At 38.9% G+C, this 26,990-nt stretch overlaps 1 protein-coding gene across 1 annotated transcript; it reads left to right on the top strand.

Moving 5' to 3' along the window:
- The first annotated feature begins 261 nt into the window (after positions 1 to 261).
- Positions 262 to 26,047, top strand: cabp7b (calcium binding protein 7b). Its single transcript, XM_072455468.1, has 5 exons — positions 262 to 1,120; positions 23,098 to 23,241; positions 23,310 to 23,422; positions 24,322 to 24,469; positions 24,624 to 26,047. Exons 1-5 carry the CDS (start codon positions 1,012 to 1,014, stop codon positions 24,749 to 24,751), a joined length of 642 nt encoding a protein of 213 aa, XP_072311569.1. The 5' UTR covers positions 262 to 1,011; the 3' UTR covers positions 24,752 to 26,047.
- Positions 26,048 to 26,990: the final 943 nt, after the last annotated feature.

Below are 26,990 nucleotides of genomic sequence, written 5' to 3' on the forward strand. Positions count from 1 at the left end.
TGTGCTTTTCTTCTTATTTTTTCTTGTATTTATTTTTTCATCATCAGCAACATAATGTTGATTTTAGAAGCACGTTGAACTATCACAGTCGAGTGAAAATAAACTGCATCAGGAAACACGGTAAACGGCTCTTCACCTGTTGCATTTTAACCTTCATGTTGCAATCACGTGACGCTAAGCCAGCGCTTGACAGTCGTGTGGACTACACCAGCATGTGTTTGACAGAGCACTGTGGAGGCGTGAGACGCGCGCGTCTGGAGAGCGAGCGGATGAGGCGCATAGCGCGTGGTGTTTCCGAAGAAAAGGGGGTTACGAGGACTCCCTGAAGCCGCGTGAAGGCGACAACATACACGCATGAGCCGGGCTTTCCTCCGCCCCTCGTGAACTGGATACGACCAACTCCACGCGTGTCACTGATGCCTTTTCTCTTTTCTCTGATGTGTTACCGTGACATCGATTGCTTTTTTAGAAGATGCCAACACGAGGAAGAAAAGTGAGACAGACTATGCGGACAATCCACTTTTGAAAAGAACAATGCGCGGTGCAGAAGTCTGGAAATCAATAGAGAAGCGATCGAATAAGTGCGATACCTTATCCTGGTTGTTCTTTATGCAGAAGCTGGACGCGAAAGCAGCCAATTAGTCAGGCAATAGCAAAGGACGCATTGGGTTTTTAATGAGCCATTTGCTCAGTAGCTATTTTTCAATGCTTACACTGGAAAATGATTAAATCTATACAGGTTTCAAGTAGAAGTTTACCATCCCTACATATTAATTAACGCAGACTTCAATTCTAACAACTCAACGTCTACGTATCTGAACCACATATCGTACGTGATTCATACCCATTTTGACTTACACGAACTTCACAAAAGGACGTGTTGCTTAAATTTTAATTTCAAGTCAAGACTTTGTGGACAGCAGGGCTTTGTGGACAGGGTGTTTGTCTCAAACTCCGGAGAGCAAGGCTCTATGAAGAACGCCACACAGTTGTTGATTCCCCCTCGCAGAAATGCCAGTGCGTGCTGTGACCACCAGGTTCATGTACAAGGGACTTTGTACTATTCCAGATGTCCTCTCCTACCGGACCCCTGTTAACCTGCCTGAGGATGAGGTGGAAGGTATGTATGCTTTTTCCTTAATCTACATGTCTCTGACTTCATTTTAAGGAATGTGGTTCAGGGGGCATATTGGAAAGAGCAGTTCAGGACCACAGACAGCTCCAGTCACTCTCTTGGTCTTTGCAGAGAATCTGGTTTATCTTTTGAAAGTTTGCATTTATGCTTGAAACAGGTTTTTTAAAAAACAATAACATATCAACTAAACATAACAGTCTGATATTCAAACTGGTGTCTTCACAGTCATAACTATAATTACAGTTTTGTCATTTTATATTTATTGAAATGGTATTAATGCTCAATGGAGTCACAAGTTTTGACTACTTTGCATTCTTTTCCAAATACATTTCAGTTTTCATAGGCGACTTCTGTGAGAATTATTTGTCCCTGATTTATTTAATTTGTCCTTAAACCAGTGGGACACATTCAGAGTCAAGTGCTCGGTGTGTGGAGTGAGAAATGTGACATTGGAAAAGCTAAACCTAGTGTGGTTTAATGTTTAAATTTACCACATTCAATGGATAGATTGTGTCTTTTTATCAATGCATAGTCGATAACCATAAAGATTCATTGAAGTCTGCTGGATAATTGTTCCTTTACTGAAATGGTTTGCCAGTCACAGGTGAATTAAAACCCACAAGTGGCTGCCTGCCCTTGCACCGTTTGACATTGAAAATCTGTCATCTCCAAAGACTGTCTAAATTTAATTACCAAAAAGGCAAGAATGACAACAATGACATAAAAGTTATAACAGCGTATGGTGCACTGTTTAACAAGTGCGCACAGACTAGAATCACAATTTATACATAGATAAAGTATTATGTTATATAATTGACCAAACAAAGTGTTGGAATGACAGTGTTGGGAAGAACCAAAATACACAAAATACGCATTCAGAATACACAGATATTTATTTGATACAGTTAAAATCAAAAGAAAACGTGTCAGTATTTAATCATACAATTTACGCTTTGAGCTGCACTGCGTTGGATAAAAGCAGGTGAAATAAGCATAAAGCTGTAAGTCCCATATCTACTGTATAACATAATGCAATGCAGCATAAATGTTTTCAGAATACACTATTCTGATTGGACCATGCAATGAATTATGCAACATTTTAATGTATTCAGTATTCTGTATGTAAATACATTATTCTTCCCAATACTGTGCAGCATTGGCAGTCCAGTATGAAATCCAAAAAATCCTTTAATTACAGCCTTGTCACTCCACTCATTTTATCCCTAATCGTATGATAATTGCCATCACTCTGCACAGTGTACACATGCAAGCATCATGATTATCTCGAGAGTATACCCATCAATGATGTGCAAATATGTGTAGTTCTGTATTCATTCCATCCATGCAGAACGATACTGCAATGCATTCAGTGTGACACAAAAAAACACCAGAATGGTTAATGCCACTATTTTAGTCCTGGCTTGTGCTGTTATATGCAGGAGTGACTTTAATCAACACATTTCAAGGTGACTATAGTATATAGAATAATTCATTTTCCACAATGATTTTTGTACTGAGAGAGAGGCTCATGTCAGACTGGTTTGTTCAGAATCACTTCTCAGCCTCAGCCATGTTCAGAAGGAACTTTGTGGATACTCCATCTACCTGCAAACATTATTGCTGTTAATTAAATAATGCTGGGGAAATCAATTAAGACTTAGTAGGACTGGAAGTTTAAGTCAACATATTCATTCATAAATAATATATAATGCACTATTTTTCCTTAGGTTTCCCCCTGTGGTGTGGTTTCCACTTTTTAATCTTTAGTCGTTGGATGTTTTGGACTTCCTTAAGTTGGCGCATTGGAGCCTTTAAATACACTGCAAACAGCACATTTATGTCTAACAGTCTTTTTTTCTTTTTTATCCTAGGAGTAACTTGTTCAGACATAGACGCAGCACGAATGCAGTATTCTTTCATTCTTTATACAAATAAAAGCTCTGGAGGACGAAAAAACATGCAAAACAGCAACATCCATGAAAATGTAAATAAGCAAGAAACCTGAGCATGCCATGCATGTAATATATGCTCCACGCCCTTAACAAACACAGATGTAACTGTGGTGGTCATTTATAAATACCATAAATTTGAAAATCTCTGTGACATTTATGAAACTTTTATCCCTCTCTTGAAGAAAGTCGGCTGAATTTAAACCCTGAGGCTTGAGACAAAGCAAACTCTCCAGAGCAAACCTGCAACAACACACCGTGAATACACTTTATGTAATGATATAGTAGGACATATTTTATTTATGTATGTCTTAAGTACACATGCAATCATCAGGCAAAATAATTGCCTTGTAATCAAATGACACATTCAGTTGTAATTGTCTTTGAATGTTTTGTAACGATAGGAGCCTCTGCAAACCACATTTTCAGAATCAGAAAGGGGTTTGTTGCCATTGTCAGTGAACAGAAATCTGATTTTGGCAATAAGCTGCAACATAGAACAATGAATTGTAATACTAGCAAAATACATCAAAAGGGCGTGAATAAACGTTTGAATTTACAAAGAAAATAAAATAGATTTGGTCTGAATATATACATGTATTAATTATAACCATTTAAAGGCATAATGATTTGAGGAATCCTTAATACATCATGGTTACAATCAATTGTAAGTTATAAACAGTGCAGCCCGGTGCCCCAATGATTAAAGAAGCAGCACATATGCCATGATATGTGTGGCCTAAGCATTATGAGTTCAATTCCCAGCTTCACCAATTTGCTCAATGTCCTACCTGCTCTCGCCCCCATTTCATGCTACACTGTCCAGTAAAGCCTACGGGCAAAAACATCATGTAAACAAAAAACAAACACATTTTAAAAATAGTTTGCAATTGTTGAGTAGGGATGAGATTGCGCTCCCATTACACGTATAACGTGTAGTGCGTAGGGCATCAAGTGCTTGAGGGACACCAGCCTGACAAGGCAGTGAATTGATTGAATGACATAATAGGCTATTTGTGCAGCAGCTGCACTTCCTTTTCGAGTTCCATAGCGAGTTTGAGATGTCCAGGGACAGTTACAAACCACAGTTTAAACAGATGAAGACAGATCAAGTGCACAGCTTTAGACAGTTTTAATTCACATTTGTATTTAGCGAACCCCCGAGGAGCAAAACGGTCTGTAGATGATGAAAATTGGCCTCATATTCGTTTAGAAACTGTGAAAAAGTGAGAACGAACGCCGCAGTATGCGTCCAGCTGGCGCGGCTCTGCGTAGCTGAAACCACGGTTAGCGCAAAACCAAAATGGATAAACCTTTTACATACATCTAAATCATGTTTTCATTATTGCACAATAAAGTGCCAATAGTTTGCAGCCTGTAGTGTTTTCTAAAGCTTTGATGTGAGAAGAGCAGGAGAAGGGCTTCAGTTGACACTGGAGCAGGGGCAGAGCAGGGGCGGAGCAGGGGCAGAGCAGGGGCGGAGCAGGGGCGGAGCAGGGACATTTAGGGAATAGGTTAATAATATTGCATCTAAAATGCACCAGAATACAGAAAATGTTTTTTGTTATTTTTGTTAAAAATGTCTTAGTTCAGGGCCCATTTACACAATTCAGTTTATTTAAAAGAATAATTAAAAAAAGGTCAGAAATAGTAACTTTAAGGTTGAATCATAGACATCAAACTCCGACATATGTTCTACACGTTCAAAGTTGCTTAGTTGCATTTCTGCTTAGGGCACCCAAATAGCTAGCTAGCAGAGTGTCTAGCACTGCTACAACTGCTCCTTCTTGCTACTGATGTTTAGTGCATGTCCTTATTGAAAAATATCAATTACTTTACTAAATTCTTCCTGGTTCCAATTAAATCTGACACAAAAGGGTGAAAACAATTTCAGATCGCATTAAGGGATGCTGATAAAGTGCTTGTAGTTTTATCTATCAGCACTAGTTTCCAGGGAATGGTCTTTGAGCAGATGGCAGTCTGGGTAGAGGGGGTCAGTGGTGCTGCCCTCGGTTTGTCCTCATGTCTCCTTCCTGTTGTAAAGCCCGATAAGTATTCAAATCACTGCAGCATCTCATGACTGTGAGGCATCGAAAATATCCAAAACATCTATCTGTCCTTAATAATGTTATCATTGATAGAGTAATCTTAAAATTTCTCCATTCCCCTATAACAGTTTTATCTGCAATTGTATGAGTAAGGTCGTTAGACTCGCAGAGCTGTGTTTTATGTTTGTGGACAAAAAGCCAATTGTCTCCTTTTAATGAGTGCAATATTAGACCACTTTTCAGAGCCAAGTTTGGACCATTATGCACAAACCACTTTGAAATCTATTATTTACACTAATACATGCCGGTGTTGTGTGAGTTTGCGGTTTAGGTTATAAGCAAAGCTAAAGTGGTACATTTAAAGTAACAGATTTAACTATTTTACGATTTATGAGATTATTTATTTATTTTTATAATGAAATGTTTCCTATTTAATTTAGCTTTTACAAGATGCCCCTATATTTTTTTTTAGTTCAAAGTATTTCCATAATGATAATCGTACAATTTTATGTCAATCCAGAAACATGTTAAAACAAGTCTTTAATAGTATTAGTTGAGGTTTAAATATCAGACAAATGTGAAATTTGCATAAACAAAACTGCATAAATATCACCCATATACGCATAAACAATATCAGTTGTTTCATTTTATTATTAATCAGCTCTTTTTTAGTATTTTTTTAAAACTAAAAAGGGTACACTTGATTTTCGAAACAACAATATTATCTAAATTTCGATATACTGCGCACCTCTACGTCTAAACCATTAAAATACATGGGAAATCTGCATTTGCGTTAAGCCTGCAAGACTGGTCTTATGACTTTACGATGGAGGTCTCTCTAATGAATGTGTACACACTTTAAAATTCTTTACATTCAGCAACAGATCATGTCAGTCTCACAGCTGTCTGCATTTCTGTGCTGATAAGTGCAAACACCTTAAAACAACATTCACACACATTATATCGGTGTCAAAGTGTCAGTCCCACCGTTTCATCAAGACATGAGAAATGTAAAGCGAACAGTCCGAGCCATTCGAATGAACATGTGCTAACGGAGATAAGGCCAGGGTTTTCCAGCTCAACAATCACAAAACACTGGCAGTTGGACACTTGGAGGTCTCTTCCGCTCAGCCCCGCCCCTCAGTGCAGCGTAGACACACAGCACAAACATATTTATAGATCACAGCCGACAGAGAATCCCCAGACGTCAGCCATTGTAGTAGAAAACACGCTCTTCCACTCGGTATGCAAAGCTGTCTTTTTGCTACTGACAAACGCAATGGAATTTGGAGCCGTGTTGAACAATTGTGCAGCTTTGTAAATATGGATGCGTTGTTTGTGCATTGTCTAACAATAAAATGGCGACAATTAGACAAACGTAATCCTGCTCTGAGTGACACAGACTTACTCAACTCTCTGCAGTCAGACAACATGTTCATTATGAGTCACGTCCTCTCAGTGTCCTTGTCTAAAAGTCTGCTTCAAGGTACAAATTAAAATCTTTTTTTTTTTCTTTTTTTTTTGCAAACCTTACAAAATGAAATTTCCCCATGTGTGGACAATAAAGGATTATCTTATCTTATCTTATCTTAAAATGATATGTCATGCTCTTACTTTGACCTATATGTATTATATATATAGTAAGAATAAGAATAAGATTAAAAATAATACTGTTATTGTAACTGTAGCACTTCATTATTTTAAAAGCTGAAGAATCCTAATCCACCATTTAAATATAAACGTGTTATGTTAATTAATAGGCCTGTGAAAATATATTGTTTTGCTTTATACTGTCATATGATGATGAATCACAATTCTTAAACAACATCTTGTTTATAATAAAGCTCTAGCGCTTCACTACTTTCACAGTGAGGAGAGAGAGAACAACTAAAACTGGATCTGCCAAACATTATGACATGATTAAATACTGTAAAACTGACATGCATGTGTATGTACATGTACAAAGTTCATAGCTACACACAAGACTGATTTACAGTCGAGCATTTTCTTTCTTTATCATCTTTTATTGCAATGTATTTAAAATGATGATATACATACATTGTATCAGGCTGTACAGTTAACAAAAGCGTATTGTTCCAGCCGTGATGTTTTGGCCATCTATGTCCACAAAATAATTCTAAACCTCGCCACATTATTAAATAAATATATATGGTATATAGGGTCATCAGAAAAAAACCTTAACTGTCAAGATAGTGATCAGACAATCGACTGAATGAAAGTTGAAGTGTGAAGATGTCCCATTGTTCTGCCATTTTATTGCTTAAGGTGTTAAATTTGTTCTTTATCAGAGTGTGATCCCTCACAGACCTAATAAGCGTCTCTGAAACCTTTATCAGCTCATAGCCTGTGGTTACAATGAGCCTCTTGTTTTTCCTGTTTCACTATCAGAGACGCTAGTGTCATCATGCTGCTGCTGATGTAACCACGTGGGAATAGATCTTTTTAATGAAGGTACAGATTGATTTAATGCATGTACAGTGTCCCCTAACCATTTTACATAACCTCCTAATTAGACATATTTATTACCCTTCTACGCGCCCCATATTAAGCATAATGAGCAGTGATAATAATGCTTCACAATAAAATATTGCAACTTCCATTTCTATTTTTTGTTTTGTGGATTTAGGCCCTGGTTGGATTTATATGCATAAAAATGTAAAGCTGAGGCAGTGCAGACATAGACAAATGACACTCTAAGCTTCCCAGATATTGGCTAATACAAGTTCACCTCCAGATTCTAAATTCAGGGTGAAAGAAAACAATATTTGTCTTGAAATACAGGCTGACAGAGCAGAGACAACTTGAGGTGTAATAAAGTCAAATATGTTTTGCCCAGCACACACATATATATATATATATATATATATATATATAGGCAAGGCAAGTTTATTTGTAGAGCACATTTCATATTCATACACAAGTCAATTCAAAGTGCTTCTGCTGCTGCAGAAACAGAAATACAATAAAATTAACTAAATTAAAAATTATCAATCCAACTGATTGTTTAAACTAATAAAATCACAAACAAAAGAGAAGAGTGCAAAGAAAAAATCCTTTCAGTCATATGCGCAGCTAAACAAAACTGTTTTTAGCTTAGATTTGAACATTGTCAGAGTCATTGTCTCACATCTTCAGGAAGACTGTTCCAGATTTTAGCTGCATAAAACTGAAATGCAGATTCCCCATGTTTTGTCCTGACTCTGGGCACCAGCAGGAGGCCGGTCCCTGAGGTCCTCAGAGTCCGAGATGGTTCATATGGCACTAACATATCCAAGATGTACTTTGGTGCTAGGCCATGTAGAGACTTGTACACAAGCAGAGCTGCTTTAAAGTCTATTCTCTGAGCCACAGGAGCCAGTGCAGAGACCTGAGAACAGGACTAATGTGATGGTATTTCCTGGTTCTAGTCAGGACCCGAGCAGCAGCGTTCTGGATGTACTGCAGCTGTTTTACAGCTCGTTTGGAGAGGCCAGTGAGCAGGCCGTTACAGTAGTCTAATCTACTGGAGACAAACGCATGGATAAGTCTCTCTAAATCTGGTTTTGACACCATATTTTTGATTTTGGCAATGTTTTTTAGATGGTAAAAAGCTGCTGATGTTATTGATTTGACGTGGCTATTAAAGTTCAAGTCTGAGTCCATTATTACCCCCAGATTTCTAATTTGGTTTGTAGGTTTTAGAGCGAGACTCTGGAGGTGACCTCTAACACTTTCTCTTTGTTTCTGTGGGCCAAAAACGATTATTTCAGTCTGGTATTTCAGCTGGAGAAAGTTGTTTTGCATCCACAAACTGATCTGTTGGATGCAGTGACAGAGTGAATCTACTGGTCCATAGTCACCTGCCGATAGTGAAACATAGATCTGAGTGTCGTCTGCATAATTGTGATAGGACACATTTTCACTGCGTATCAACTGACCTAACGGCAGCATGTAGAGGTTGAACAGAAGGGGACCCAGGACTGACCCTTGGGGCACTCCACAGGTCAGGGTCATGTGGTCTGAGACACAGCTACCAATTTCAACAAAGTACTTCCTGTCTTCCAGATAGGACCTTAACCAGTTTAGGGCAGTGCCAGTGATGCCCACCCAGTCCTCTAGTCTCTGTAAGAGGATCCCATGATCGACAGTGTCAAAAGCAGCACTCAGATCTAACAGAATTAAGACTGAGGCTTTGCCCGTGTCAGTGTTCAGGCGGATGTCATTTGTCACCTTGACAAGAGCAGTCTCAGTGCTGTGATGAGGTCTAAAACCTGACTGAAAAACATCAAATGAGTTGTTTATTAAGAGGAAATCTGTGAGCTGTTGGTAAACAACCTTTTCAAGGACTTTGCCCCAAAATGGCAGATTAGAGATGGGCCGGTAATGACTCAGTACTGTGGCATCAAGACTGCTTTTCTTTAGGTGAGGCTTTATGACCGCAGTTTTCAAAGACATTGGGAATGTTCCAGATTGAAGCGACATGTTAACTATGTGAGTGAATGGTGCTAACAAACTGTTCAGCACAGACTTTAGAAATCTGGTGGGTAACACATCAAGGCAGCATGTAGATGAACTCAGACTGGTGATGATCTCATGGACAGTTTTGTCAGTTACTGGTGCAAAGTGAGTTAGCTCTAAGTGTCTTGGTGGTTTTAGGGTAATTTTTTGCATTGTGGGATTTATAGCATTTGTAATGCCCTGAACTTTGTCATTAAAGAATAATGCAAACTCATTACACTTGGATGTGGAAATGAGTTCTAACGGCAGCTGAGCTGGAGGGTTTGTTAATCTGTTTACTGTGGCAAACAGGACACGCGAGTTGTTACTGCAGCTTCCAATAATTTCAGAGAAATATCTTTCCCTAGTTCTACATAAGATTAGGTTGTACATGTTCAGCTTCTCTTTGTAAATCTCTTTTTGAACCTGGAGCTTTGACTTGCGCCATTTCCGTTCGGCCCTGCGGCACTCCCTTTTCTGTGCCCTGACCGAATCATCATTTCTCCACGGCGCCTTCTGCTTATTTTTAACCATTTTAGCCTTTATAGGGGCAATGGTGTCCAGAACGTTCAAAACACTAGATGTAACAGAGTTCAACAAATCATTTACATTAGAACATGAGACATTTTCAAAGTTTATCATTTCCATAAACAGTGCACCTGTGCCATCACTTATGTGTCTCCTCTGAACAACTGCAGGACCAACCGGTGGTTTGGGAGAAACAGACAGGTCAAAGAAGACACAGAAATGATCAGACAGAGCAACATCGATCACATTAACATTTGAAATATTTACCCCTTTTGTAATTATGAGATCTAGAGTGTGTCCTTTGCTGTGGGTGGGGCCTCTCACATGCTGAGTAAGACTGAAGGTTTCAAGGACAGCATCAAGCTCTTTAGCGTTTCTGTCACAAATATTATCAACATGCACATTGAAATCACCTGTAATTACCAAACCATCAAAGTCTGTGCATACGACTGAAAGCATCTCAGTAAAATCATCAATAAAACTTTGGCAGTGCTGGGGAGGCTTGTATAAAACAATGAAGAGAATGGATGGAGACCGTTTTAGCTCCATTTTAAAGGATACATACTCAAATGATGAAAACACCCCAAAAGACAACCTGCGGGTAATTATTTCATCTCTAAAGACAGCACAGACTCCACCCCCTTTTTTGTTTTCTCGTGTTTCAGATTCAAACTTAAAGTTGGGTGGAGCAGATTCTATCAGAACTACATTTCCTGTGTTTTTGTCAAGCCATGTTTCAGTTAAAAACATAAAATCAAGATTATAAGAAGAAATAAAATTATTAATTAAGAGAGATTTGTTACATAAGGATCTGACATTTAGCACAGCAAGTTTCAGACTAGTTTCAGTGAGACTGGGCTTTATCTTTTCACAGGGAATATGAATCACATTTCTCAGATTGGGCCTGACTCGCATTTTGTTTTTCCATCTGTGTGATGATGTGACTACAGAAATAGCACTAGGGGGGGCTCTTTTTACATAGGGCCCCGGGTTGGTTTGATTTTTAATGTGACAATAAGACCAGGCAACGCTGAGACCCAGTGCATCCTAGCTATGGGAGATACCAGGTGAAAGGCGAGGTTGGATGGGTGGTGGGGCTTTTGTAGCCAAGGAGAGTTTGGGACCAGGTGAGAGGCGAGGGGGGATGGGTGGTGGGGCTTTTGTTGGTGTAGTCGGCTTGTGCAGGGAAGAGTTGATAAGTATTGACATAGCCCTTGCTATATTGGGCGTGAGTGGAGCCATCTTAATGCCTGATTTGATCAGACTTTCAAAATGGTTGGGAAGGCCCATGGGTGAGACTGGAGATGAGAAGGAGAATGATGAATCTTTAGTGGGAGTAGATGTTGCAGGGGGAACCCAGGGCTGGTGTGAAAGCAGGGGCGATGACAGGGATGTTGTTGGGCTTGTCACAGATGGGTCCAAGGCCTTTGAAGATTGTTCCTTTGCTGGAGGCGGTGGAGGTGAATGTGGAGCAGCTGGAGCTGAATCCTTTGCTGGTGGTGGTGGAGCAGCTGCTGATGAATCCTTTGGTGGAGGCTGAGGTTGTGGTGCTTTTGATGTTGAAACATTGGCTCGGTCTCTGGCTGATGGAGCAGGAATTCTTCTCTCATTCCTCTCTTCTCTAACTATCTGCTCAGGACCCTGTCCAGGCCCAGTCCAATGCCTGAGAGCGTGGAGCAGGTTCTCTGTCAGCACCCTCACTCCACCTCTGCATAGGTGGGGGCCATTTCTCTTAAACAGGTCCTCTCGTTTCCAGAATAGATAGAAGTTCTCAATGTAGTGTAGTCCTCTCGGGGAACACTCTTTGGACAGCCATGTGTTCAGCTGAAGAAGCCGGCTAAACTTGTTTATCCTCCTGTCGATGTTTGGAAGAGGTCCACTTATGAATGTTTTGATTTCCATTTTATCAAGCACGTCGAATAACTTCAAGAAGTCTTTTTTCAAAACTTCAGTCTGTTCCCGCCGCATGTCCACTGCACCCACGTGCACAATCAGCTGTTTAGCTCCTCCATGCTTAGCCATAATATTTGGAAGGAGTGACGTTATCTCAGAAACAGTGGCGCTTGGAAAAGAATGTGTGTTTATCTTTTCATGCGTCACGTGACTTATCGCGCCGTCCCCAACCAAAACAATCTGCGTGACCTTGGCTCCTGGCACAGATCCTCCTCGCTGTATTTTGGCCACGTCATCTTTCCTTTTTTCATTTAATTCCATCTCTGAAAGTGGTAAAAATCGGTTTGTGAGCTGTATTTTAGGTGACTTCACGTTATCTTTGTATCGTTTAGGCTTTGTTCCAAGTTTGTTCCAAGAAACAGCCTGGTCTTTCTGGTTTTTAGACAGTTTTGGAAACGACACAGAGTCACTGCGGTTTAGGTTGAAAGTAGCAGTTTTTCTTGTAAAAAGTGTGCTCTTCTTACCATCGGTTGACACAGGAATGGTATCGTGAAGAACTTTTTCAGATTCCAAAACTTTTTCAGATTCCAAAAATATATATATATATATATATATATATATATATATATATATATATATATATATATATATACATATATAGGTTGAAATGAGACTGAAGCGTGTTGTATAAGTATCTAATTATAAAGCGTTTTGTTCTCCATAAAGTAGGAAGCACGTTGTTTGCATGTCCATGACGGCAAAAATCGCTCTGGCCTCAGAGAGTTGTACAAAGTGCCTATATAAGGTTGTAGTTTTTCAGAGAAATACATTATGGTAGTTAATTTGAATTTAGACTTCGAACATCACGGAATAATGAGAAAAATGGAAAATACAGCACTTGTGCATTGCAAATGTTTTTCTTATCTTATAAATCAGAATCAGAATCAAAAAGGGTTTATTGCCATTGTCAATGAACAAAATTCACAAACATAGGAACTTGTCTTGGTGATCGGTGCAACATAAAACAATGAACAATGGATAAGTCAAAAGAGAACAATTAAAATTATGATTTTGTGTTTTTACACTATAATCTAATGCAACTCAATGTGAAAAAGTATTCAGAACACAGTACTCCGATTGGACCTTGTAACAAAATACATTTTATTGCTAGTATTCTGTAACTAAATACATTTTCAAAGTATTCTTCGTATGGTGGTGCCTCCTTTTCGTAAGTGTATTTTAATTAAAATCAGGACCATATCTTCTATTTCACCTGCACATTTTAAGGCTCATTTTAAGTTTTAAAATGATGCAAATCATAAAATGCAGTTAAAAAAAAGTCAATTTACAGTGACTTTGGTAAGGACTTTTTTCTTGTTTTTTGTTCCTGCTGAGCGCTGAGGCCTCTTCATTTGCCTCCCACTGTATTGACTCTATTACCGGATCCTGGTTGTTGTTCTTTGTCAAGGTGAATCAGGAGACTTGTGTTCAAGAAGCTGGACAATCACGGAGCCGCTGCCTTTTCTCAAGGGGAACCATTGTTGCATCTTGAATAGTGCACCTGTTTTCTTATTCCCTCTAACCTGTTCACTGGGTTAGGGTTAGCCCTAACAGCCAAAGACATCGGTGGGGTTCTTTATTGCGCGTTTCTGTTTGTGTGCACCTTCATTAGAAGTCACTGTATGGAGCCGCACAGACGAAGTACACTAGTAGGAAAATGAAATTCTGTAGCTGGATCAACAAAATTGCTAACGGAAAATGAAAAAGTTGGAAGTAGCACTGAATTCTAAAAGGAATCCCTCTATGCAATCAATATGCACAATTCTATCAAAAATACAGGAACAATTTGTGCTCAAGGATTTTTTCCCCTGTATGTTTGAACATGAATTTAAGAAAAATCTTATGTTTTTATATGGCAAATGATAAAGTTGTTTTAGTGAGATGAGTAGTCTAATAAGTCATATGCATTTTATTTTCTTGTTGTTGTTTTATCACCTAGTGGTGTCTCACACTTGTCTCCATGGAGATAGATAAGTTTAATAAAACCATGAAACATTCCAGGAAAAGCAATTGCAAAGTTACATTAAACAAAAAATAGTTTTATAGTTAATAGTTTTTATAAGACGTATATATAAATACAGACACACAATATATAGAAAAGCTCCTTCCCTGCATGCTCCAGTGTAGTCACTGCACTGAAGTGGCCAAATCTTGACACTCTGGACTTCGATGTGTTCTGCCAGACAGCTGTCCTGCATAAGCTATCATTGGACTTGTCCTTGGAGAAACCAAGGCAAAGGGCCGTCCAAGTTATACACTGAGCCGTCCTCCCTGTGGAACGACGAGCACTTGTCACGACATCACCTCCAGAATCCCAAGACTAGAATCCCTTTTGCATTTGGGCTTCTGGGAAATCTAGTTATCCACAAAGGCATATCTTCAAACACGAGTCATTCTTAGTTTATGTCTCATTCAATGACACCTCTTTGAGACACACTTTGATCACAACATTTACCAAAAGCTGAGGAGACAGTACAAATTGGACGGAGACATGAAGGACAAACTTGGCCTGGTGTCATTAAATCATCCATTAAAGCCATTCGTTTATCACAATCAGGAGTGGAAAAGGGAGGTTTGAACCAGTTCTGTTTGGTGAAAAGATTGTTTGTCCCATCCTCGCTTCCCTTGGATCAACACTCACTCCCGTTCGCTAAATTGCTGGTGGTCACAGAGCTAGGAATCTGCACAGTAGTTAAATCACTCTCCAGGCTTAGCACATCTGTATTCTTTGCAGATCCCCATCTCTCTCAGCCATTGGCATCATATCCATCAGTATTATCTTTACCAACCAATGTGCTGCAGGGACATCTTTTGTGTGGTTCGTCACATTGAAACAAGCACATTTCCCTCTGCCGTTGTCAAACCTGTCACTTTAACTATAATTTAATCAACAACCACTCATTGCACTGTTCACTTTCTGCACTACATCTGTAAATTCAACTGTACATTTTGTGTACATACTAAGTCTATTTTTATCCTATTATTAAATTTAAATCGTTTTTCTTTAATGCATGCCGTATTTGATATATCTTGCTTTTATTGTTGTTCATCGTTGAATGTTGCACTGGATCACCAAAGCAAGTTCCTAGCTTGTAAATTTTGGTTCTTCTTCTGATTATTCTGAAGTCCCTAATTTGGAGCAATGAAGGTGGCACATGCAAAGTTTGTTTGTTTACTTCTGCTTTAATTCTGTTAAAAATGATCATGTAAATCCTTGTTTTGTTTGTGCTTTGTATATTAATAAGACCTACTAATCCTGCGTTTTTTATTGTCACCGCGATCGTCTACTGTGCATAGAGGAAATTGAAGTGATGTCCTTGGCTTTACTGTGAACACAAGCAGTGCATAAACAGTAGGTAAAAGCAATTAAAAATGGTGTTGCTGAACCAGACGTCACAATATCTGGTTAGATTAGATTTGTTCAGAGCGTTTCCTTTCCCTGAACACACGCACATGTTATGTTGGTCCCGAGGTGCTTCACTCTCACTTTGGCCTGCAGCCACAGCTCGGGATTTCCCTCATTATTTACTGGAGGTGGAAAGTCTGGCATTTTTCTCATTGCCTGTCACACTTATTTTGTCCCAGCTGCTGATGCTGCTGCTGCGGCACCTCGGCTTCGCAACATGCCATGGTCTGTTTTCATGGCTGTTTGAAGGTGCAGGGACAGTCAAACAGAAAGGTCACTGTGTTCAGTTCAAATTTAGCCCACATAAGGTCACGGATATTCAACTGTCTTTGGAGATACACAAACACAAAGACAATTCTGTAGATCTTTAATAGATCATTTGATTTGGGCTTTGGGAAGGAGCATGAGCAGATGCAAGCTGGTGAATGAATAAAGCTGCCCAGCGCTGCCTACAGAAAGTCCAATAATTTAAAACAAACAGCTGTGGAAAAAAGGCCAAAATGTCTGTTTACATTCCAAACAGTGTCTGGCTTTGAGGACAGCTGTTGCTCTAAGCTGCCATGAAATTATTCCTCACTATCTTATCCTCTCAAATCAAATTAAAATATTTCTTATGCTTCGACACAGTTAAATTTAAAGTTATTCTTATAAAATATATTTTTCTAAAACACAAGTAGAACACTATGGCAATAGAAATGTTCAGTTGACTTCACATTTTAGCATCCAAGTACTTGAAGAATCCAGTCCCAGTGAAAGGTTATTGTTTCAACACATGGTAAGGTGGAAGATTGGATTTTTGACCTGCGTGGGGCCTCTGGGTGGAGTTATATCTTCTCTACCTGTCTGTTAAGGTTTCCTACCACTAAAAATATGTACAATAGGTTAGGTGTTAGGGTTAAACAATGACAACAACAAAATTAAGCTGCAAGCGACTTTGATGGCCCACTCCTTGCTACACCAGCGCCCAGGCCTCTATCTGCCTCCAAACTCACAAAGCTTGTTTACCTTCCCTTTTTGTCAAAGTTATGCACAGAGCTGATGTAGAGTGACTGCACCCCATTTATTGTATCTGTTTTAGTGAAATAGAACTCCCCCAAAAGTGTGTGTGTCAATATAGTTCCACGGTGCAAAATGACTATGGGAGTTCATGTGGCATTGAACCAGCAACCCTGAAGAATAGAGCCGACTTTTTGCCGACGTACAGGGGATCAAAAATGCAATTGTCTACATCCATCCATCCATCCATCCATTTTCTACCGCTTGTTCCCTTTCGGGGTCGCGGGTGACTGGAGCCTATCCCAGTGACTTCGGGCCTTAGGCGGGGTACACCCTGGACAGTGGCCAACTTGTCGCAGGGCCAACACAGAGACATAGACATTAAAGACAGTTCACGCTCACATTCATTCACTAAGGCCAATTTAGAGTTACCAATTTTTGCCTAACACATGCATGTCTTTGGACGGTGGGAGGAAGCCGGAGAACCCGGAGAGAACCCACGGTAACACGGGGAGAACATGCAGACTCCACCCAGAGAGATCATGTGTGTTGGTCTGGTCCGGGAATCGAACCCACGATCTCCCTCCCAAGAAGGAGATCGTGGGTTCAAGAGCGCTAACCACCTTTGCCACCGTGCACCCCCAATTGTCTACAGAGAAAAATAATTAGAAACAGGGCACACATAAATTGTGGAGTATTATTCAGATTTTAAAATGTAATTACTACTATTAAGCAATGTTTGATGTGCTGTCAAAATCTTGTTGTCATTTGATTTGACTAAATTAAGCATTGAATTATAAATGGGAGGAGGCTGTTTCGACTGAGCTTACTTACATTTGCGACTCAGTGACCAATGGCTCAAACACTCACTGTGGTGAGTATTACAGTGGCAATGAGAATTCTGACAGTCGAAGTTGATGCACAGCTATACCTATAACGATTCATACTAGAAAAAGCAGTTTGCACTAGTAAGACCAGGACATTTGAGACAAAAAACAAGATTTCTGAGGGTCAAAACCATGACCCCTCTTGTGACAAATACAGCCTGTTAACCTTATTTTTCTGAATTAATAATTAGCTTCACTCTTCTCCTCAATATTCAATTTAGACAATGTTAAATATTTTTGGAGTAACATGATTTTCTTTTCTTTCCTCTCATCAAAAACTCAAACTACATCTAACTTTGTTTTTGCGATGCAGCCCCGAGAAGTAACATCACACACACCTGAAAAGAGCTGCAAAGGGTTATTTTAATCAATTGGACTATGACAAAGTCGCACGCTAAATTACACCGGCTTTAAACCGGCTTGCCTTCAGTGGATAACACACATCTATAAAAACAATAAAGAACCCAGATGTAACTGTGGAAATGTCTACAGTGACCACCATTAAATATTAAAATGGTAGAAATAAACAAGTCTGGAATCTCTTCTGAATTCATGAAAAAGAACCTTCATGAACACCATCTCAGGTCAGACAAAATAACAAATGAGATTCAATTCTCATTCCTATCATGTATTATAGTGGCGTCAGGGGCTGCTGTTGTCCTCACAAACCATTGAAGGGGATCAAGCTCTATACCGGTAGTTACTTCAGTCTCATCACTGTGTAGAAACATGAACATGACATTTGGAGTGTAGCAACTGAAGAATATGGATATTAAGAGAGACATTTGTTGTGAGCGTATTCTCTCTTTCCCCTGTTTGTGTGTTTCCAAGGCAAACACACAAACAGGGGAAATAACTACAGCAATTACAGGAGATGGGGCATCAATCAAACTTGTAAATCAAATAAATCATCCCAAACCCGCCCAAGAAAAATTACTGACCTTGATCTTATGGTACAAAAAAAAAGATTTGAAGAGATGAAAATGATTTTAGGAGATGTCAAAAGTACAATAAGGTGTTCTTTTGTCAGTGCTGCTTTCCAATATGGCCAAATTTCTGCTGGGGTCATAATATAATTGTTTGCATGTTCTCGTATGAACTATTTTTTTGAATTTGTGTCATACAATTTCAGCTTGTCCCTTACTAGGTAGATTCTCGCCCTTCGGCTCGGGCCAAATAAGAGAACATGTATCCTAATGTTGATTTTTCATTATGACATACATCATGTGATCATTTTCATGATATGACAGTATTTTAATGAGCAGTATGGTACATGTAGAGACAATGGAGAATAAAAATGGTAAATTATTGTTCTGTTTGCATGAAGTGAAAGGCTGTTAATTTTTTGGGCTTTAGACCTTTAGCATAGACAATGGAGACCCTCGGGTCCCCTCAAGGACAAATACCTATGTGGAATAAAGGAGAGGGAAAGGAGGACTGTCAAGGCAATTTATTTCATATAGCTGCTATGTGCAAATAATTGTGTAACCAAGGATGCGTTTAAAAGGCTGATTGTTTTGATTTTGTTTGAGGGACACTTTGGTGCATTCAGATTTCTCCCAAGGAGCACACCAAACAAGCAGAATGTTCTTGCCTCTTTCCCAATTTCAGTTATTGATGCCGATTTCCCATGTCGGTCACCCTTTCACCAGAAAGTGTTGTACATGCACTTCCACTCTTGTTGGTAAAACAACACGCAAACTCAAACTGCGCATGCTTTAAGTGCTAAAAGTGCTATAAGATGCCAGGATCCTGACTCTCTGGCATAAACAAACTAAGCGATTATTTAGGGCCTTGGTCTCCAATAGGTGGCCTGCGGGCCAACTTCGGATGACCAAGCAATATGGTCTGGCCCATGGCCCAGTTTCACATAATTAAATGTGTATATACCAGTATTTGAGTAATGTGTATATATTTTTTATTGTGACGCTACGCAACGGCATCCTTAGAGTAAAACAACTCCCTACGCTGCTTTGCGGTAGCTCCGCTGATGTTCACGGCAGGTCTGATAGCCCCGGTTCATCTGAAACACTGCTCTGTCATAGCACAAACATGTGACGCTGCAGACACAGTAAATAACAGCTTCATTGATGATTTGGTGTAAATGTAACACACGTGAGGATTGTTTGTGTCGTGGGTTTGGAAGTTTGCTCATTAACAAGGAACATCATGTGCAGTGGCATCGGAGGACAGAATGATTTCCAGGTTTTGTTGTTAGATTGAAAGACCTTAACATGCTCAAGTGCACAGTAGGTCAGACAGCTGTGAGTGATGTGCAGGTTGTTCCACGGGTTGAGTTATAAAAATTGGACTTCTGTCTCATCCTGGGACATGCGCACCTTTGTCTTAGGCACGTCTAAATTCATGCCCTCTTAAGCTAATTTCTCTGTGACTATGCGTTGGTCGGATTATAATAAAACACATACAGCCTCTTTACATACAGAGAACTCTGGAGGCAAAGGAAATACTCAGTTGTTACTGCTATTTTTAAGAGACGTGAAATAGGTCTATTAAAAGATCCATTGGCGTTAGCGGGTCAGAGAATGCCAAAAACATGCACGATACTGTGCATGTGGCCTAGTGACCAAGATGTGTTTGTTCTTAGTGCAAAGTTACCTCCGTTTGTGGCAGCCTACTGTAGGCTTTTAATATAATTTGAATCAAATGCTGTAATGAGAGAGAGAGAGTGAGAGAACGTTTGAGCAACACAAATTATCTGTTGCTTTGCGGCCGCATATGGCAAGCTGCAATATAGTGTGATTAGTAACATGTCCCTTAGCAAGAGTGGAGTGTGTCGCTCCAGCATCAGAAGAGCCACAGACTGGTCCGGAGCATGTTGAGACCGTTTTACGGATGTGTTCTACGAAGCTCAAGCAGTAAAACACTATTTGACAATAATCCACCTAATTTTTATTTAGAAACAGCTTGAGTTAAAATTGTTTACAGAAAACTAAAGTGCATTTGTATTGGCCAAGTGCAAAAGAAAAAATAAGTTCAGACAAAAGAGTTTGCAGCAGATTCTCTCACACAGAGGAGGAGAGTGAAGTCTGTGAGTGCCAAAGTGCGTGTGATTCTGGGGGTGGCACAGACAATTGCCAACATAAACATAAACATCATGAATTAATGTACATAGATGTCGTTTTTGACTGTACATAAATCTTCAGCTCTACTCTAAAACTCATCGCCTGGTTTCATCTGGTCAAATAAAATATATAACAATATAGTTATAATGTTTTGTGCATCCTGTATTCAAATGGGTATGAGTTCAAATATGACATCTAAAGTGCATTAAAAAGAAATTGACTTGTGATTTGTTTACATTTTCTTGGAGAAGAACCCCAAACCCAAATGCCAAACATGTAAATGCTGATTAATTAAGTATGAATGATGTATCTGCTCCACTAGTTTTCTCACTTCTCACTTTTTCTCCCCTTATTTAATCATATTTCACATTGAATTTAGATACCACCTTAAGTCTTTATTTTATTACAATATTTTCCATTGTTATGAGTGTTTGTTATTCGGTGGGCCACAATCAAAATCTTGTTTAGAGCCACCAAATGCCTAGTACAGGTCCTTTTGATAAATTAATGAGTGAGACAGTGTGCGGGACATGTCCTATAGTGCAACAAAATCAGTTGGACGTTTTGAAGAACAATAATTAAGCAATATTTTTAACACATGTGGATGCATCGCAATATTGTGGACCTGTATACTGCAAGGCCAACAACAGTGCCACCTTTGTACCTCTCTCTTTGTAAATGTATCACTTCAAAGGTCAAAACACTGAGTCCGTGGTCACTCTGAAGGGGAACGACCAAAGTTAAGTCGCCCTGTAATTTTAACAAATTAAAACATTAATTCGGTGTCACTCAGGTCAAGGTTCTTAAGCAGTGCTCACTGTCCGCTGCTGTGACTGCAAATGTGCACTATCACTCCTAAAGTCACTCATTGGACTACGGCGTGATGGATGATTGCTGCTGTCCTGTCGTGGCTTTGCATGTAAATAGCAGATGGCAGTGCACCCATGTCTACACAAACATGCAAAGTAAATGTCCCGGTGTATGTACCGTGTGGTTGGTTACGTGTTTTGTATCATATGAAGTTGAAATGACATAAACGCAGTAAAGGTGGAACTTGAGTTTTAGGCTTATTACTTTTTAAACATTGTGCAGATTGTTTTAATTTATCGCCGTTAATCACATGTTGGCGATAGGTTTTATTAAACGGCACCACAGCAAAACAGTATCCTATTATCAAATCAATAAAAAAAACTATATTGGTTAAGTGTAATCCAGGAAGCTCACTTGTTATAATAATTTCTTAAAAGGAAAGTGTAAGCCCAAATATATATAATTGATTTTAAACAAAACAATCAATTATCTCAGAATCGTTAGATGTACCTCAATACAAATGTATATTAAAGTTATTTATTTAGCATAATTCAGATCCATTAAATAGTTTTGTGCCTGTTTGGCTTTAGCTCCTCCCGTGTTGATGGTGGTTTTCTCACGTGGGGGCACCTGAAGCAAAGGTCAGTAAAGGTCTTTTGCTTGTATTTGAGGATCTACGCCTGTATATGAGGATCTACATCAAAAAGAACGGCACAGGTTTGAGCAGCTTTGATGTGCAACTGCTCTTTTTATCACTTCAAACAGAATATTGAGATGTACCACAGAGGAAAGGTGTTTCTGTTTGTGGACTGCTCACCTCAATTTGCGGTTAATTATAAATGTAAAATATGCTCAGAGGCTGTGACTTCCTCATAAAACTGTTTAATCCAACAGGTGTAATCCAAAACTTCAGATGTGTGTTCAGGACATTAGTAACCATAATTATTTTCATTCCAAATGCACCCAATTTATTTACCATATTTTATGAATAAAAACTGTTTACAAAGTGCAGCACTATCCAAACTGAAAAGTTATTAAATAAAACATGTTTTTTTCACTCAACATTTTAGTAAAAATTGCAACATTGTTTATACTATTTCTATTTTTTGTGACTACAGTCCATATAAAAATTTAGTAATTTTAGATACATAAAGTGGACCTGTATTAAAAGACATTTCCAGTGTTTTAGGCATGGATTTATCACATTTACACATGTAGTCATCGTGCAGTCAGTCCGCTAAATCTACAAATTGCATACGCTGGAAGAGATAAATTATCTGCATCCCATCCCATTGACAATTGATCAATACATTCATAATAGAAACACTAACAACTCCGGTAATTGACTAAACATGTATTTTTAGGGTGTGAATATGAAACTTTGCAGCCTCCAAGAGGTCTAAATACTTCAAGGACTTGTGTGTTTTGGAAAAAAAATAAACTTTGAATCTTTAACTGCAATAAATTAAAACAAACTACAATATGCACTTTGACCCTTGAAATGTTTTACAGTAAAAAGTACTACTTTTTGTTGTTCGGACAAACTTAGCAGGAAGACGAAGGGCGAACAAAAATTGGGCCGCATTTAGCCCGCGGGCCACAGGGGAGCTTGGGACATTTGTCTAAGAACACGGGATGCTGGGACATTGCCAAGTCCATATGAACATTGTTAAATCTGCTTTTTCACTGTCGACAAGGCAACTGCTGTTGAGATTTTGAGCGTTACAAAAAGAAATTGAACTGAATTCTTTATTACAATACAGTTTTAAATTTAGCACTAACCTCTCTTTCATTTCTCTGAACAGAGATCCGCGAGGCTTTCAAGGTATTTGACCGAGATGGGAATGGCTTTATCTCTAAGCAGGAGCTGGGGATGGCTATGCGATCGCTGGGTTACATGCCTAATGAGGTGGAACTGGAGGTCATCATACAACGTCTCGACATGGATGGTGTGTCATCCAGTTATTTACTGAGTTTTTTATTACCTCTCAAGTATAACTTGTCTTTGTTTTCTTAGGTGATGGTCAGGTGGGCTTTGAAGAATTCGTCACATTGCTCGGTCCTAAACTGTCTGCTGCTGGGATGCCCGATAAATTCCACGGTGCAGATTTTGATTCAGTCTTCTGGAAGGTAACCACCAATAGTAGGCTTAAAGGTTGAATAGAGGATTTTTTGCTGATTTGAGAAATCAGCGACTGTTAGTCCCTAGTTAAAAAACAATGCGCACACTCACCCCCTCCCTCCTGTTCTTTCCGAGAGGCCGCCACCATCAACAGCCTCGCTGCTACACGTGCGTTTGTTTATTAGCGCGCATCACATCACTTGTCCCCGCAGATTTCCGTCTCTTCTGAGCTCGAACACAATCTTTCTCTGTCATCATTTTGTACTGTACACTGAAGGAATTTGCTAACACACACCGGCACATCAACCACGCATGCGCAGCCAGGGAAACGTGCTGATATCCTGGGAACGAGCCAGAACGAGCCTGCAGAGAATGATTGACATGTGGGAGAACTAATCAGCTGTCCATGCCACGAGGAAATGAGACTCTGATTCGTCGCCAAAAATCCTCTATTCATTCAGTATTTCAGAGTCTATTTGCATATAAGAGATTCCTACAAGAACATTTCATAGTTACTGTGATCCATCTGGTTTATATAAAATGACAATGAACAATACAATGCCCTAAAGTCATATAGTTATTCTGGTTTGATTATAAAAGGTATTAAAAATTATTGAAATGTGAACTGTTGGCATCTGAAAACACAATTGTATTGAGTATGCAAACTACATACATATTTTGAGTTATTTTGGAGATGTTTGCTCAGGTAGTTCACACTAAACACTAGTATGACCTGTACATTTGTTTATACTGCACTTGGTTGTATTCTTCCTGGGGCCCATAGTTGATGCTTCGTAGGTACCTGGTTACAAGAAGGATGAAGAAGATGAAGGACCTTTTATTTGGTTACTCCAACCAGGACTTCTTTTTATTTGCTTTAAAGTGTCTTTGTGCCTTGAATCTTCAGTGTGACATGCAGAAACTGACAGTGGATGAACTGAAGAGGCTGCTGTACGACACTTTTCGAGATCACCTGACTATGAAGGATATTGAACACATCATCATGACAGAAGAGAACCACCTCAACAGTCCTGAGAGCCATGTAGACATTGATAGTAAGTCTCATTTATTAAATTTCCACAGTCCAGTGAGTGTAAACGTTTTGTTTTCGGAATTAAAAGGTAAAATAATGAAAATGTCTTACTTTACTTTCTTACTTACTTACCCCATACTGTTTTTCTGTTAACATTTACTGAAATGTGTCCACAGCCAGTCCAACGCAGCAGGAGAAACACACGTGTGTGCGCAAAAGTCTGATTTGTGCCTTCGCAATTGCATTCATCATCAGTGTCATGCTTATTGCAGCCAATCAGATGCTCCGCCGAGGGATGAAGTGAGGACACATGCACTTGTTTATATGGACTTTTATGCCAACAAAAACAGCTTGAAGTAGCATTATAATTTATCCTTTCCCCCAACAAGATGTCATGTACTCTAAACAATAAATGCCTATGTCGTAAAATATACACTGAAGGGCTGGAGAGAACAACCAATTAAGACATGAGTGGTTGTTTAGGATTAACTGTGATGTAGTTAAAGCTATGACTTGTATGGTATTGTTGCTAAAAGGACCATCTGAAGGTAATACTCTGACCACTGTGTAGCTTTTCTGAACAAGACAACTTCCTCTATGTTGATTAGCTTTTTTGCTCCATACCTCTCATAGATGAGCTATGTTGCTGACAGAAAACAAAGGCTGTATGCAAATATCAAATAATTTATTATGGGGCAAATATATTAATTTCCGATCTATTTTTATTTGCCAAAATTATGTTAACAGAATGTTTAATGTTGTGCATGCTCAGGCTCAATGACTTATGTCGTCATATAAAGCTTTACTCCACTCAGCAGTGAATAAGGGGTAATAATGTGGAAACAGGTAGCGTGCAGACACTGTGACTCTTATCTGTGCTTTATATTCATGTAATATTTTGCACCGACAGTATATTAAAAATTAAATGTAGTGTAGGTTTAGACTGAAGAAAACATCAGCATCCAAAGAGACATGGCTGGAAACCCTGCAGAGACCAGCCATGTGTATGCAAATGTCCTAGCCTATTTGACCTAAATACATACATCTCTCATCATCAGAAGCATGACAAGTTGCCTCTGTGTAGCATCTGCAGCATCCTCTAGATGAAGCACTAAACAGTGACATGTATTTAGTAGCCCTGTGTGTGTCTGTATGAGCCTCAGTAACAGCTGTGAATAAACAAACCCAGGGTAGTAGAAACTAGATCTTGAATGTAGTGTTTGTGGCTTACAAAGTGAAGGATGTTCCATTCCAAAACAAAGATGCATGTAAAAATAAATGTATTTTGAAATTATCAATATGTGTTCAAATAATATGCAATTTGCTTAGTCAGCATTGCAAGAAACCTTAATCTCTGTTAGATTATGTTTGCAATGTTGCCATGTTCTTGAATTGTATGCCATAACCTCAGGTGGAGGGCAGGATTAGATCCACTACATTGCCATTTTGTGGCACTGTGGCTGAGTCGCTAACACTCTTGCCTCACAGCAGAGGGGGCCAGGTTTGACCCAAGTGGGGCCAATCTGTGCAATCTTTGTATTTTTCTCTTTGTTTGGGTTTCCTTCAGGCCCTCGAATTTCCCTCGTCAACCTAAACATGCAGAATCTTCACTTAATGGGTCCTTTCTCAAGTAAAAGCTAAGTAAAAGCAAAGTATTAGGAGAAGCCAGTCAAGTAAGAGAAACTGTCTGGACGCAACATCTGATTTATAATTTGAAATTAATGTAATTAGAAGGACAATACATTAAATAATGCACAAAGTCTAGTATTTCCAAAGGATAGACACAAACATGAGAAAAGGTTAATTATATCTGAAGAAGTGGTGCAAAAAAATATATGTTATATATATATATATATATATATAACATATATATATATATATATATATATATATATATATATATATATATATATATATATATATATACAAAGTACAAAGTTTTACTCAAGTAGGAGTAAACTTATGCTACTAGAAAGTACTCAAGGACAAATTATTAAAAAGGTTACTCAAATGTAACTGAATCAATACCCACCTCTGCTCCTGACCAAATCTAGCTCAAGATCTTAATCTTTCAACTGAAAACAATCACGTTTTTGCGTTTTTATAATCCCTTCATACTATTTAAATTTATTTCATCAGTGCTAACAGACAAGATCTTTAACTTTGTGCCAATTTATATTTCCTGAACAGCCCTGTAATAAGTTAAAAATGTCTTCCATAGAATTCTACCCTGCCCTCCAGCTCAGCATTTATGACAGGGCAGTTTAGGATGATGTGATGTCGTGTCAACGCAACCTGTGTCTGCTGTCTGTTTTGTGAATGTGATGAGTGTGATGACGTTGAGATTTTCTTGAGCCACTCATGTTTATATATATTTTTTTAACATGAAAACATGATTAATTGAATCTCTGTGATATTATGATGAATGTAGGCATAATTTTTTTAAGAAAATATTTTAAAAATCACAAAAAAAAGTCTGATGTAAACATGATTTCTTGTCCAGCATTCAGGACATTCATATGTGTGTATTAAGCCCATGCATT

This window comes from Eucyclogobius newberryi, unplaced genomic scaffold, assembly GCF_026437365.1.
Source record: "Eucyclogobius newberryi isolate DKJ021-1_F unplaced genomic scaffold, fEucNew1.0.hap1 SCAF_2, whole genome shotgun sequence".
Taxonomy (NCBI): Eukaryota; Metazoa; Chordata; class Actinopteri; order Gobiiformes; family Gobiidae; genus Eucyclogobius; species Eucyclogobius newberryi.

Bases quoted from the DNA above. Each gene is read 5' to 3' on its own strand.
- cabp7b (XM_072455468.1), top strand. From the start codon at position 1,012: ATGCCAGTGCGTGCTGTGACCACCAGGTTCATGTACAAGGGACTTTGT. The intron at 23,242-23,309 runs GTGTGTCATCCA...TTGTTTTCTTAG, and splicing joins ACAACGTCTCGACATGGATG to GTGATGGTCAGGTGGGCTTT. The intron at 24,470-24,623 runs GTAAGTCTCATT...ATGTGTCCACAG, and splicing joins GAGCCATGTAGACATTGATA to CCAGTCCAACGCAGCAGGAG.